The 14028-nt window shown below is 49.7% G+C and overlaps 1 protein-coding gene across 2 annotated transcripts in view; it reads left to right on the top strand.

Annotated features, from left to right (window-relative positions):
• Window positions 1-9804, top strand: part of CFAP251 (cilia and flagella associated protein 251) — a 72112-nt gene extending 62308 nt beyond the window's left edge. For both annotated transcript variants that reach the window (XM_062182515.1, XM_062182516.1), the window contains 3 exons: window positions 7685-7913; window positions 8593-8694; window positions 9604-9804. In XM_062182515.1, the coding sequence (XP_062038499.1) occupies window positions 7685-7913; window positions 8593-8694; window positions 9604-9713 (441 nt within the window). In that variant the 3' untranslated portion in view covers window positions 9714-9804. The remainder of the gene's footprint in view (window positions 1-7684; window positions 7914-8592; window positions 8695-9603) is intronic.
• Window positions 9805-14028: the final 4224 nt, after the last annotated feature.

Raw genomic sequence — 14028 nt, 5'->3', positions numbered from 1 at the left:
TTTAAATATTTATTTAATTGAAAAGCAGAATTACAGAGGTAAAGGCACAGAGAGAGAGAGAGACAGACAGACAGACAGACAGACACAAGTCTTCCATCTGCTGGTTCACTCCCCAAATGGCCACAATGGGCAGAGCTGGGCTGATCTGGAGCCAGGGGCTTCCCCTGGGTCTCCCAAGTGGGTGCAGAGGCCCAAGCACTTGGGCTGCCTTCAGCTGCTTTCCCAGGCAATAAACAGACAGCTGGATGAGAAATGGAGCAGCTGGGATTCAAACTGGCACCCATATGGGATGCCGGCTTTGTGGGCGGTGGCTTTACCCACTACACCACAGCACTGGCCCCTTTATTTTTTAAATATTTATTTATTTGAAAATCAGAGAGAGATCTTCTATCCACTGAATCACTCCCCAAGTGACCACAATGGCCGAGACTGAGCCAGGCTGAAGCCAGGAGCCAGGAACTTCATCCAGGTCTCCTATGTGGGTGGCAAGGGCCCAAGCACTTGGGCCATCTTCTGCTGCTTTTCCCAGGTAACTAGCAAGGAGCTGGATAGGAAGTTGAGCAGCCAAGACACAAACCAGCACCATATAGGATGCTGGCATTTCAGGTGATGGCTTTACCCACTATGCCAGGATGCTTTCTCGGTTCTGCTTTTCATGTAAATGAAACTTCTAAAAAGAAAAGAGAAGTCAAGAGTCCAGTAATGCCCACCAACAAATACTTTAAGTCAGGAATCAGGCAGCTAGCATCTAACAGTTGTCATCTTTCACAGATGGAGTGGGAAATCATCACGTTTTCTTCCTGCTCCATACCAATGCATGAATCTAAGTAGTCTGTGTGAACAAAATGAACTCCAATGAGCTGATAGGTTGTAACTGTGCAGGTGACAACTTGAGAGCAGCAAGTGACAGGCTTCAAGGCGATCTTCTAGAAGTGTCTTTAAAGTGACAGTGAATCCTCTGTGAGTTAGGGGTATATACACATGAAGTATATAGAAAAGTATACATATAAGTTTATAAAAAAGCAGAGTGAGGAATGGAAAGTTCAGGGGGTAATTCCATGGGAAGGGGAGATAGAAAGCAAAGGAAAGAAGCATACAAGTGGTTTTCTTCTTCAGTTGTGTGATAGTTTCTTCTTATAAAAAAGTTTTGTTGAGATAGAATTCACAAATGTTGAATTTCACCCTTTTAGGGGGCAGGTGTTTGGCATAATAGTTAGGCTGGTGCTGTGGCTCACTTGGCTAATCCTCCACCTGCGGTGCTGGCATCCCGGGTTCTAGTCCCGCTTGCTCCTCTTCTAGTCCAGCTCTCTGCTGTGGCCCAGGTAGGCAGTGGAGGATGGCCCAGGTGCTTGGGCCCCTGCACCCGCATGGGAGACCAGGAGAAGCACCTGGCTTCGGATCGGTGCAGCACGCCGGCTGTAGCAGCCACTTGAGGGGTGAACCAACAGAAGGAAGACCTTTCTCTCTGTCTCTCTATCTGTCAAAAACAAACAAACAAAAAAAAAACAAACAGTTAAGACCCCAGTTGGGGTGGGGCTGGCTTGCAGTGCCAGCATCCCATATGGGTGCTGGTTCGAGTCCCAGCTGCTCCACTTCCTATCCAGCTCTCTGCTATTGCATGGGAAAGCAGTAGAAGATGACCGAAGTCCTTGGGCCCCTGCAACTGCATGGGAGCCCCAGAGGTTCCTGGCTTCAGATCAGCCCAGCTCTGGCTGTTGTGGCCATTTGGGGAGTGAATTAGTGCATGGAAGACCTCTCTCTCTCTCTCTGCCTCTGCCTCTCTCTGTCACTTTGCCTTTCAAATAAATACATCCTAAAAAAAAAAAAAAAAAAAAAAAAGAAGACGACCCTAGTTGGGATGCGCACATCCCATATCTGAGTGTCTGCGTTCAGATCCCATCTCTGCTTCTGATTTCTGCTTCCTGAATGAGCACCCTAGGAAACAGCAGGTACTTGGGTGAAGCTCAAGTACTTGGGTCACTGCCACTCACTTGAAAACCCAGATGGAGTTTCTGGCTTCAGCCTGGTGCAGCCTGGGCTGTTGAGGTTTAGGGAGTGAACCAGCAGATAGAAGATCTCTCTGTTTCTCTCTGCCTCTATTTCTCTCTCTCTTCCTCTTAATTAAATGAAAATAAATAATTTTTCAAAATTTGCCCTTTTAAAGTGTACAATTCAATGAATTTTAGTATATTCAGAGTTGCAGAACCATCATCAGAATCCAGTTTGACATTGTCACTCTTCATTTCCCCCAATCCCTCATCCTCAGCCATAGACAGCCATGAATTTACTTCCTGCTCCAGTGAACTTGCCTCAAATGGATATTTTGTATCGATGGGTCCACACGGTATATTTCTTTTGTGATAGCTTCTTCTACTTGGCATACTTTGTTCCAAAGCGCATTTTCAAGATTAATCCATGCTGTAGCACATGTCAAGTCTGTTCTTTTTTACAGCCAAATAATATCCCGTGATATGGTCATTCCACTGTGATTTAACTGCAGACAATCAGGTGGTTTCCATTTGGCAGCACAGTGAGGATGTTGCTGTGCGTGTTCGTGTCCTGCTTTTCCTGTGGACGTGTTTTTGTTGTAGGCGTGTCTCTAGGAGTGGGATTACTGGTCACATGGGAACTCTGCTAAATCTCTTGAGAAACAGCCAAACTGTTTTCCACAGCAGCTGCACAGTCTGTACTCCTGCCTCTGTCTGAGTTTCAGGCTCCCCATGTCCTCACTAGACTGGGTACTGTCTGTCTGATTTCTGCCAGGCTAGTGGATATGAAGTGGTTTCTCACTGTGGCTTTGGTCTGCATTCCCTCTGGGTGAGCATCATCTCTTGTGCTTGTTGGCCATCCACGATCTTCCTGGAGAGATACCTATTCAGATCTGCCTGTTTTTAAAGTGATTTGTCTCTTGTCATTGAATTGGACAAGCTCTCTTTTAAAATTTTTTGTTCAGGGGCTGGCATGGTAGCGTAGTGGGTTAAGCTGCCTCCTATAAGGCTGACATCCCTTATGGGCACTGGTTCAAGTCCCTGTTGCTCCACTTCTGATCCAGCTCCTTGCTTATGTGCCTGGGAAAGCAGCAAGAGATGGTCCATGTGCTTGGGTCCCTGCACCCCTGTGAGAGACCTGGAAGGAGCTCCTGGCTCCTGGCTTTGGCCTGGCTTGCCTTTGGCCTGGCCCAGCCCTGGCAGTTGGGGCCATTTTGGAAGTGAACCAGCAGATGGAAGACCTCTCTACCTCCTTCTCTGTAACTCCCCTCCCATCTCTCCCTCTCTCTCTCTAACTTTGCCTTTCAGATAAAATAAATATATAACTAAGTCTTTAAAAAAAAAAAAGCTTTAAATTCATCTTCATTTATTTGAAAGACAGAAGTCTTCCATCCATCAGCTCATGCTCCAGATACCTGCAGCAGCCAAGGCTGGACCTCAGTCTGAGTCTCCCCCATGGGTGGCAGGGACCCAAGCATGTTGGCCATCACCTGTTGCCTCCCAAGGTGTGTATTAGCTGGAAGCTGGAATTGAAAGCAGAGTAGGTACTAGAACCCAGGCACTCTGATGTGTGTTGTGGGTGTCCCAAGTGGAGATTTAACTAAGGTGCCAAGTGCCTACTCCTGGAAGAGTTTGTCTTTTCTAGGGTTTAAGTCCCTTATCAGATACAGGTCCTTTGAGTACTTTCTATCTCTGGGTTGTCTTTTCATGTTCCTGATGGTGTCCTTTGAAGCATAATTTTTTTGATTTTGATGAGGTCCAATTTTCTTGCCATTTTTCTTTTGTAATTTTGTGCTTTTGTTGTCATATGTAAGAAGATTTTTGCCAAAACCAAAGATGTACTCCTAGGATTCCTTTTCTGACCCATTTGGAGTCAGTTTTTGTGAATGATGTGAGGAAGGTGTCCAGTTTTGTTCTTTTTCCATGTGTATATCTGGTTGTCCCCACACCGTTTGTACAAAAGACTATTTTTTCCTGTTGATTTGAACTGACTCCCTTGTCAAAAACCTGTTCATGATGAAGATGAGTGAGGATTTCTGGACTCCTGTTTATCTTCTGTTGAAATCTGTGTCGGTCCTTCTGCCAGAACCAACTGTTTTGGTTACTATAGCTTTGTAGAAAATTTTTTTTTTTTTGACAGGAAGAGTAGACAGTGAGAGAGAGAGAGACAGAGAGAAAGGTCTTCCTTTTGCCGTTGGTTCACCCTCCAATGGCCGCCGCGGATGGCGCGCTGCGGCCAGCGCACCGCGCTGATCTGATGGCAGGAGCCAGGTGCCTATCCTGGTCTCCCATGGGGTGCAGGGCCCAAGCACTTGAGCCATCCTCCACTGCACTCCCTGGCCACAGCAGAGAGCTGGCCTGGAAGAGGGGCAGCCGGGACAGAACCGGCGCCCTGACCGGGACTAGAACCCGGTGTGCTGGCGCCGCAAGGCGGAGGATTAGCCTAGTGAGCCGCGGCGCCAGCCGCTTTGTAGAAATTTTTTTATTTTATTTTTATTTTTTTTTATTTTATTTTATTTTTGACAGGCAGAGTGGACAGTGAGAGAGAGAGAGAGAGACAGAGAGAAAGGTCTTCCTTTTGCCGTTGGTTCACCCTCTAATGGCCGCCGCGGTAGCGTGCTGCGGCCGGCGCATCGCGCTGTTCCGATGGCAGGAGCCAGGTGCTTATCCTGGTCTCCATGGGGTGCAGAGCCCAAACACTTGGGCCATCCTCCACTGCACTCCCTGGCCACAGCAGAGAGCTGGCCTGGAAGAGGGGCAACCGGGACAGGATCGGTGCCCCGACTGGGACTAGAACCCGGTGTGCCGGCGCCGCAAGGCGGAGGATTAGCCTGTTGAGCCACGGCGCCAGCCGCTTTGTAGAAATTTTGAAATCAGCAAATACGAGTCTTTCAGCTTTGTTCTTTTTTTTTTTTTTTTTTTTTTTTTTTTTTTTTATAGGCAGAGTGGACAGTGAGAGAGAGAGACAGAAAGGTCTTCCTTTGCTGTTGGTTCACCCTCCAATGGCCGGCGCGCTGCCGGTGCACCATGCTGATCCGAAGGCAGGTACTTCTCCTGGTCTCCCATGGGGTGCAGGGCCCAAGTACTTGGGCCATCCTCCACTGCATTCCCGGGCCATAGCAGAGAGCTGGCCTGGAAGAGGGGCAGCCAGGACAGAATCCGGTGTGCCGGCGCCGAAAGGCGGAAGATTAGCCTATTGAGCCGCGGCACCGGCAGCTTTGTTCTTTTTCAAGATTGTTTTGGCTATTCTTGGTACCTTGAAGTATGAATGTTAGGATCAGCTGGTCAAATTTCTGCAGGAAAACCATCTGGAATTTTGATAGGGATTCTGTAGTCTGTAGATCAACTTTGTAGTATTGCTATCAATTTGGATAATGTTGCCATTGTTTAGATTTTCTTTTAATAATATTTTATAGTTTATGTAAGTCTTGTATTTGTTTTGTTAAATTTATTCCTAAAGGGTCCAAATGCTTGGGCCCCTGCACCCACATGGGAGAACCAAATGAAGCTCCAGACTCCTGATACGGTCTGGCCCAGCTATGGCTGTTGTGACCATTTAGGAAGTGAACCAGTGGATAGAAGATCTAGATCAATCTCCCTCCCTCCCTCCCTCCCCCACTTCCCTCCCCCCCCCCGTGTAACCTTGCCTTTCAAATAAAAAAAGAAATTATTTTCATAATTTGTTTTTTCTTCTTCTTCTTTTTTTTTTTTTTTTTTTTGACAGGCAGAGTTAGAGAGAGAGAGAGAGACAGAGAGAAAGGTCTTCTTCCATTGGTTCCCCCCCCCCCCCAATGGCTGCTATGGCTGGCGCTACGCTGATCCGAAGCCAGGAGCCAGGTGCTTCCTCCTAGTTCTAGTCCCAGTGGGGGCGCCGGATTCTGTCCCAGTTGCCCCTCTTCCAGGCCAGCTCTCTGCTATGGCCCGGGAGTGCAGTGGAGGATGGCCCAAGTGCTTGGGCCCTGCACCTGCATGGGAGACCAGGAGAAGCACCTGGCTCCTGGCTTCGGATCAGCACGGTGCGCCGCGGTGCGCCGGCTGCAGCGGCCATTGGAGGGTGAACCAACAGCAAAGGAAGACCTTTTTCTCTGTCTCTCTCTCTCACTGTCCACTCTGCCTGTCAAAATAAATAAATAAGGCCGGCGCCGCGGCTCAATAGGCTAATCCTCCGCCTTGCGGCGCCGGCACACCGGGTTCTAGTCCCGGTCGGGGCACCGATCCTGTCCCGGTTGCCCCTCTTCCAGGCCAGCTCTCTGCTGTGGCCAGGGAGTGTAGTGGAGGATGGCCCAAGTCCTTGGGCCCTGCACCCCATGGGAGACCAGGAGAAGCACCTGGCTCCTGCCATCGGATCAGCGCAGTGCGCCGGCCGCAGCGCGCCTACCGCGGCGGCCATTGGAGGGTGAACCAACGGCAAAAGGAAGACCTTTCTCTCTGTCTCTCTCTCACTGTCCACTCTGCCTGTCAAAAAAATAATAATAATAAAATAAATAAAAATAAATAAATAAATAAATAAAATAAAAAATATATAAAAAATTAGATTTGTCAGTTTTGTTGATTTTTTTCTGACTGATGTTTCCTTAGGTGTTCATTTAAAAAATGCCATGTGAATTGCATATATTTTACATATAGCCTGTTGTATATATAAAACAGTGCACAGTAAAATTAGAAAGGCAAAAGGAGTTATAAGGTAGTTGAGAAACATACTAGGGGCTTGGGTCCTATGGTTGAGTGTCACTCTAAGTTACTAGCTTATTCAGATAAATTTCTAAGTTCTTGAGGAGTCTGTCTTTAAAATGAAATTAACATGTGTTTCACAAGGTAAGAGAGTGGTGGATGCACTCTTGGGTAAAAGGTGAGACAATGAGGGGCTGGCGCCGTGGTTCACTTGGTCAGTCCTCCACCTGCAGTGCCAGCATCCCATATGGGCACCGGGTTCTAGTCCCAGTTGCTCCTTTTCCAGTCCAGTTCTCTGCTGTGGCCCGGGAAGGCAGTGGAGGATGGCCCAGGTGCTTGGGCCCTGCACCCGCATGGGAGACCAGGAGGAAGCACCTGGCTCCTGGCTTCGGATTGGCGTAGCGCCAGCCATAGTGGCCATTTAGGGGGTGAACCAATGGAAGGAAGACCTTTCTATCTCTCTCTCTCTCTCTCTCTCTCACTGTCTAACTCTGTCAAAAGAAAAAAAAAGTGAGACAATGAAACGAATTCCTGCTCGGACTGACAAATCTGATACTGTATCAGGGCTGCAGTAACAAAGTAACACAAACAAACCACAGAACCTGCTCCTTCACAACAATCCAAATCCAGCTATCAGCAGAGTCAGGGAGGGTGGACTGCAGTCTGTGGCATCCCTTGGCTTAGAGCTGTGCTTCTCTGGCCTCTGCATCAGCTGCCCTTCCCTTCCTGCAGGTCCCTGTTCCTTTCCTGTAAGGACAGCAGTCACACTGGAGCAAAGGCCCATGCTGCTCGGCTGTGACCTCATGATGACTGATTGCCTCTGCCGTGGTCCTCTCACCACTAACCCCGCGCTCTGAGGTCCTGGGGCTTCAGCGTATTCTTCTTGAGAGGCACAATCATCCCATAATGGACATGTTCTAAGCCACTTGTGTAAATTTGTCTTGTTAATGCTTTAAGTTTTAGAAGCCTATGGAAGTGTCATTCCTTTTTACCGTGATCTTTTTATTTTTATATCTCTCCCCTAGATTGCGGATATGTTTAATGAAATCAAATTTAGCGAGTATGTAAACACTGGGAAGATAATTGACAAAATCAACTTGCCAGATTTCCTCAAAGTTTACCTCAATCACAGGCCGCCTTTCGGTAACACCATGAGTGGTATTCAGCAGACCTTTGAGGTTCTGGGTTTCACCAATTCCAAGGGACAGAAGGCTATTCGAAGAGAGGATTTCCTGAAACTGCTCCAGACTAAAGGTAAATGCACAAACAGGGCGTCTAGGAGCATCCTCCAGCATTCCCGGGGGAGAGTGAAGCCTGGGGAGCCAGACTCCTGGGAGCCCCGTCTTTCAGGGAAGAACAGTAACCTTGCTGCCCACCTGCAAGTGTGGGATGATGGGAGAGACCCTGGCCTGGATGCCGGGAGAAGGGGGCTTCTGCTTCAGCTCCCCAGGAGCTCTGTGGGGCCTGCGTCCTCCCTGCAAAGCCACAGGGGAAGTTCCAGCCTCACTATCCCATGTGGCTGCCGTTAAGATTAGGACATGTTTGTGAAATAATCTACACCGTGGCCAACTTTGCTTTTAATTTTTGCCCACTTTTCCTTGTTACTGTGTATGAGGCAGTTCAGCAGGCATTCTGTTTGGGTGATATTCTCATCTCTGTCCAGCTGGGTGGTTTTGATGTGAGAGAACCCATCCACAGTGGACTGGAGCCAGTCTTCTTCCGCAAATTGCCTTTGAGTTCTGCCAGCTCCAGCCTTGTCACACCGTAGTCACACCTTAGGAGGAAGTCTGTGTGACGGTAACATGAAACTCTAGATTGTGTGTGAGTCCAAAGGAAAGCAGATAGTATAAGAGTTTTTCTGTAAGACCCTGGATGATAATCCTGTACATAGCCCTAGAACTCAGTGGCTGCCTTTGTACTTGATGGAGCCCAGGTGAGCACATGACCCAGGAGGAGATGTCTGATTGCTTCGCTACGCTGTTCGGCCTGAATCCTGAGGGCTGGGGATCAGAGCCCGCTGCCACCTCCGTCAAAGGTACCATGTCAAAGGTAGACTTGAGTGCATTTACTCCCCGACTGTACAAACCTCTCGCTGTGAGGCTGTGCACACAGAGGCAGCCATGGTGAACAAGTGAGGACTCGACTTACAACCTATGGGATGAGAGTCCTGTTCCTCTCATTGCTTCTGGCCTCATTTCTCTCCCTATTCCTTGGATCAGTTATTTGTCTGTGGGTTGGGTGGGTGGACCTTGACCACCAGTAGAGTCCAGCTCAGCACAGCTGTGTCCAGAGAGGTTTGGCTAGGGAGAGACAGCAACCAGGTGGGCAGCTCGAGGCCAGCTTCTGGCCACCAGGACCTTCAAGTGTTTAAACATCTCCTGCCTTCCCTTCCCACCCTTGCCTGAGGGCTGTCCTGCTCCCTTTTCTTAGAGTCCACTGGGCGGGAAGTGAGGGCTGCACATGCAAGCTCAGGAGTGAGCCATCTCAGCAGCCCCTCTGGCCTGTCTGGGCTGGACGGTCTCCCCAGACAAGGCCACTGCCAGCCTCCCTTCTCCTTCGCTGCTGTGTCTGATTAGACAAAGTTCCTGATCTCACATCTGTGTAGACTCTGGTGCCCGGCAGCGTGTTTCCAGGCTGTGTGCTCCCTGCTCCGTTCTCTTGTGTCCTTGGCATCTCCGGGTGCAGCCTGGTTGATGGTGGGTGTTTATGTTGTGACAAAAATACAGCCATGTGGTGTGGCTGGAGCTAACAGGGCTCTGTTCTCTAAGCAGGGATTTCAACTGCTCTCCCTGCAAGGGTTTTCAAGGAACCAAAGCCAAACAAACCCAGGCCCAGAGCACCCCTCCTTTTCCTTCAGCATCCCATCCCGGTGCCTTTGGAAGGCACGTCTGAATTAGAAACCTAGTCGCTGTAGAGGTGTTTGACTCTTTTCTTGTTGGGCTAGGATCAGAAATTTGCCTTGAAGAACTTCCAGAAGAAATCACTGCAGAAATATTCACAACTGAAATCCTTGGCTTGGCCATTTCAGAAGATTCCGAACAAAGTGGTCAGTGAAGTTGTGAGGAATGTTCGAAGCCCAGAGGCACGCGTGCTGTGTGTGTGTGTGTGTGTGTGATTTCTGCATTTCCCTACCCACATTCTGCTCATCAGGACATTTGGACATTAAAAGCAAGTTTCTGTTCAGCAATGGAATTTGCAAAGTTGGACATTCCACTGTTTCTGAAATAGAAAAGTAGGGGGAGGCAGGAACAGCCCTGGCAGCTGGGTGCTGATGGCTGTGGGATCCCCGGGCCTGAGCCATGAAGAGGGTGCTGTCAAGAGGTCTACGCAGGGCACAGTGAGGCTGGGTGGGAGGTGGAGGCCTTGGCAGCAGCCGGCCCCCTTCATGACACCTGCCAGGCATCACCCCAGCTGTGTGGGGCCATGAAGGGGGTGCCCTGGGCCCCCAAGAGTTCTGTGAGTGGCTTCTTCTCTACAGAACACCTAGGTGGTTGGTGAGGCTCTCATGAAACGCATCACTGGTCAAGCTTCACAATGGGGCAACTGCCAGAGAGCAGCAGAAGCAGCCAGCCCAGTGCGTGACACATCTGGGCCTGCCTTGTACACCGCACCAGCCCAGGTGGTTGATTGGCCGCCTCACACTCCACTGGGCTGCAAAGCACACAGGAGGCAGAAATCATCTGCAGCTCTGCACGTGGCTAAGTTGACAGCGGTATTTTGGCCTTTAAAGTATATTGGCACCATAGTGTACACAGATGAAAGGGTCTCGATTTATCTCCATTACTTGAAAGGCAGATGTGTATCATATGTTTGTATATATGAGACACAGAGATCTTCCATCTACTCATTCACTCGTTAAGTGCCCACAACAGCGGGAGCTGGGTCAGGCCAAAGCCAGGAGCCTACAACTCAACCCAGGTCTCCCACATGGGTTCCAGGGACCCAAGTGCTTGAGTCATCACCTGCTGCCTCCCCTAGTGTGCATTAGCAGGGATCTGGGTTGGAAGCAGGGCTTGGACTTGACCCAGGCACTCTGATTTGAGATATGAGCCAAGCGCTGACCACAAGGCCTGATTTTAGAGGCAGTATCCCCAGATGCTCCCTCCAGAGCATGCCCCACCCAGAGCAGGTCCTTCCCCCAAGGAACCAGCATCTGCAGTGACATTTCTGATCCACTTTACCTTCTTTCTCTCAATGAGAGTACGTGAAACAGAGCGGCTGCCACTCACTGGGGCACAAGCCCTCTCTGCTGTGCAGAGTCCAGGTGGAAACTTGGCAACTTGGCACAGTGATGGTCACCGGAACACCCAGGGACACGCAGCAGAACCATCTCCCCCAAGCCAGGCTGTGTCATGGCAACCCCGGGGCAGCCAGCCTGAGCCCAGGATCTGCAGCTCATCGGATCATGCCACCAGGGCTCTGCAACCTAGCTTACATCTTGTTCTTACAGGCGCAAAAGGAAAAACAAGCTTTATGGACCAATTTTGCAGCTGCTCAGGGCTCAGGAGCTACATTAGCAAGCCAGTTAAAAAGTTCTTGGGGACATCTGAGGGAACAGGAAGCTCTCAAGTGACTTGTTTTTCTTTTCAAACTATAACATGGAGTTGGTTGTGGCCTGGACACCAATCAGGGGCTTTTTTCATCATATCTGGCATCCTTTGGTTTTGTGCTTATCAGTATATCCACTAGAAGCGTTTTCCTAGGCAGAACTGACCACTGACCAATGAGGCAGTGAGCTGGGGCCACAGTCAAGCATGGGCTGAGATGTTCTCCCTCTCTGCTGAGCCAGTACTGTGTGTGTGTGTACATGGGTGGGATCCTAGTTAAAGACCCCAGGAGCCACCACCAGCAGGGTTGGTGTCCATGGCATCCCCCCGCCATTCACTTTGGTGACCCCTGTCCTGCAGGTGCTTTCGTTGTCTCTCAGATTGCTTGACAAAAACAGTGTGTAGCTGAGGTGCCCCCTTCAGTCCCAGGAGGGCCCTGTACCTCTCTCCAGTGTAGGCCCAACTGCTAAGTGCTTGTGGAAGAGAAGAGGTTGGCATTATTGCCCCATCTGGGGCAGAGGGCAGGGGTGGTGCACAAACTCGCACTCCCTGGCAGCAACAACAAAGAGACAGTGTCATGCAATTTGTACATCAGGACTTGGGATGGGGGTGGGCACTGTGGTGCAGTGGGTTAAGCCACCACTAGGGATACCTGCATCCCATATTAGAGTGCCTGGGATGGAGTTTGCCTCTACTTCTGATCCAGCTTCCTGCTGATGTGCCTGAGAAACAGTAGGTGATGACTGAACTGAAGTTCTTACGTCCCTGCCACCCACATAGGGAAACCCAAGTGGAGTTCCAGGTTACTGGCTTCGACCTGGCCCAGCCCTGGGTGCTGAAGACATTTGGGAAGTGAACCAGCAAATGGAAAATCTCTCTCACTCTGCCTTTCAAGTAGGGAAACATAAATGAATAGATTTCTTTAAATGCCAGTTAAGATACCCACATCCCCTGAAGGGTGCCTGGGTTCAATTCTCAGTCCCAGCAGCAGGTTCCAGCCTCTTGCCAGGGCAGACTGTGGGAGCCAGTGGTGATGGCTCAGGTAGTTGGGTTTCTGCCACCCACATGGGAGACCTAGATGGTGTCCTGGACCCTGTCTCAGGCCCCAGCCCAGTCCTGGGCTTTATAACCATTTTGGGAGTAAACCAGTGAATGGAAGCTCTGTCTGTTAATAAATAATTTTTTAAAGATGTATTTGTTTACTTGAAAAGCTGAGTTTACATACAGCGAGAGGGAGAGACAGATCAGTCTTCCATCTGCTGGTTCAATCCCCAGATGGTTGCAACAGCTGGAGCTGAGCCAACTTGAAGCAGGAGCCTCTTTGGGTGTACCACATGTTGCAGGGGCCTGAGGACTTGGTCATTTTCCACTGCTTTCCCAGGTACATTAGCAAGGAGCTGGATTGGAAGTGGAGCACCTGGGACTTGAACCAGCACCCATATAGGATGCCAGCATTGCAGGTAGCGGCTTAACCTGCCATGCCACAATGCTGGCCCCATAAGTAACTTTTTTTAAAGATTTATTTATTTGGGAGCCAGCATTGTGGTGTAGCGGGTAAAGCCACCACCTCCAATGCTGGCAACCCATATGGGCACCAGTTCAAATCCTTGCTGCTCCACTTCTGATCCAGTTCCCTGCTAATGGCCTGGGAAAGCAGTGCAGGATGGCCCAAGTTCTTGGGTCCCTGCATCCACATGGCAAACCTGGAAGCAGCTCCTGGCTCCTGGCTTTGGTCTGACCCAGCCCCGGTCATTGTGGCCATTTTGGGGGGATGAACGAGCAGATAGAAGATTTCTCTCTGTCCCTTTCTCTATCTGTAACTCTGCATTTCAAATAAATAATACTAAAACATTTGAAAGGCAGAGTGACAGGGACAGAGATCTTCCATAGGCTGGTTCACTCCCCTAAATGCCTGCAAGTCAAAGCTCCTGCCAAGTCAAAGCCAGGAGCCCAGAGTGCCATCTGAGTCTTGCACATGGATGGCAGGGCCCCAAGTATTTAAGGCATCCTCCCCTGTCTTCCCAGGCACATCAGCAAGGGGCTGGATCAGAAGCCGAGCAGCTAAAACTCGAACTGGTGGTCTGATATTGGATGCTGGTATCACAGGAAGCAAATTAATCCATTGTGCCACAACATGGGCCCTAAAATTTTTTTTCAATTGTTAAAAAAAAAGTCTTGTGGCATGATAGATTCATCCCATATCAGAGTTCATATCCCATATCAGTTCAAGTCCTAGCTACTCTGCTTTTCTCCAGCTTTCTTTTTTTTTTTTTTTTTTTTTAAGATTTATCATTTATTTATTTGACAGGCAGAGTGGACAGTGAGAGAGAGACAGAGAGAGAAAGGTCTTCCTTTTGCCGTTGGTTCACCCTCCAATGGCCGCTGTGGCCGGCACGCCGCGACTGGCGTACCATGCTGGTCCGAAGCCGGGAGCCAGGTGCTTCTCTTGGTCTCCCATGCTGGTGCAGGGCCCAAGCACTTGGGCCATCCTCCACTGCACTCCCGGGCCATAGCAGAGAGCTGGCCTGGAAGAGGGGCAACCAGGACAGAATCCGGCACCCCAACCGGGACTAGAACCCGGTGTGCCGGCGCTGCAAGGTGGAGGATTAGCCTATTGAGCCGCGGCGCCGGCCAACTTTTCTCCAGCTTTCTGATAACTCAGCCTCAAGAACTTGAGTCCCTGTCGTCTGTGAGAGAGATCCAGATAGAATTCTTGGCTCCTGGCTTTGCTCTGACTCAACCCTTGCTGTTGTGGGTATTTGGGGAATGAACCAGGAGATGGGAGATCTCTCTCTTTCCCTCTCTCTCTCTCTGCCTTTCAA

The sequence above is a fragment of the Lepus europaeus genome, chromosome 23 (genome assembly GCF_033115175.1).
Source record: "Lepus europaeus isolate LE1 chromosome 23, mLepTim1.pri, whole genome shotgun sequence".
Taxonomy (NCBI): domain Eukaryota; kingdom Metazoa; phylum Chordata; class Mammalia; order Lagomorpha; family Leporidae; genus Lepus; species Lepus europaeus.
Note: the sequence above shows the minus strand (reverse complement) of the source record. Positions and strands in the feature narration are given on the sequence as shown.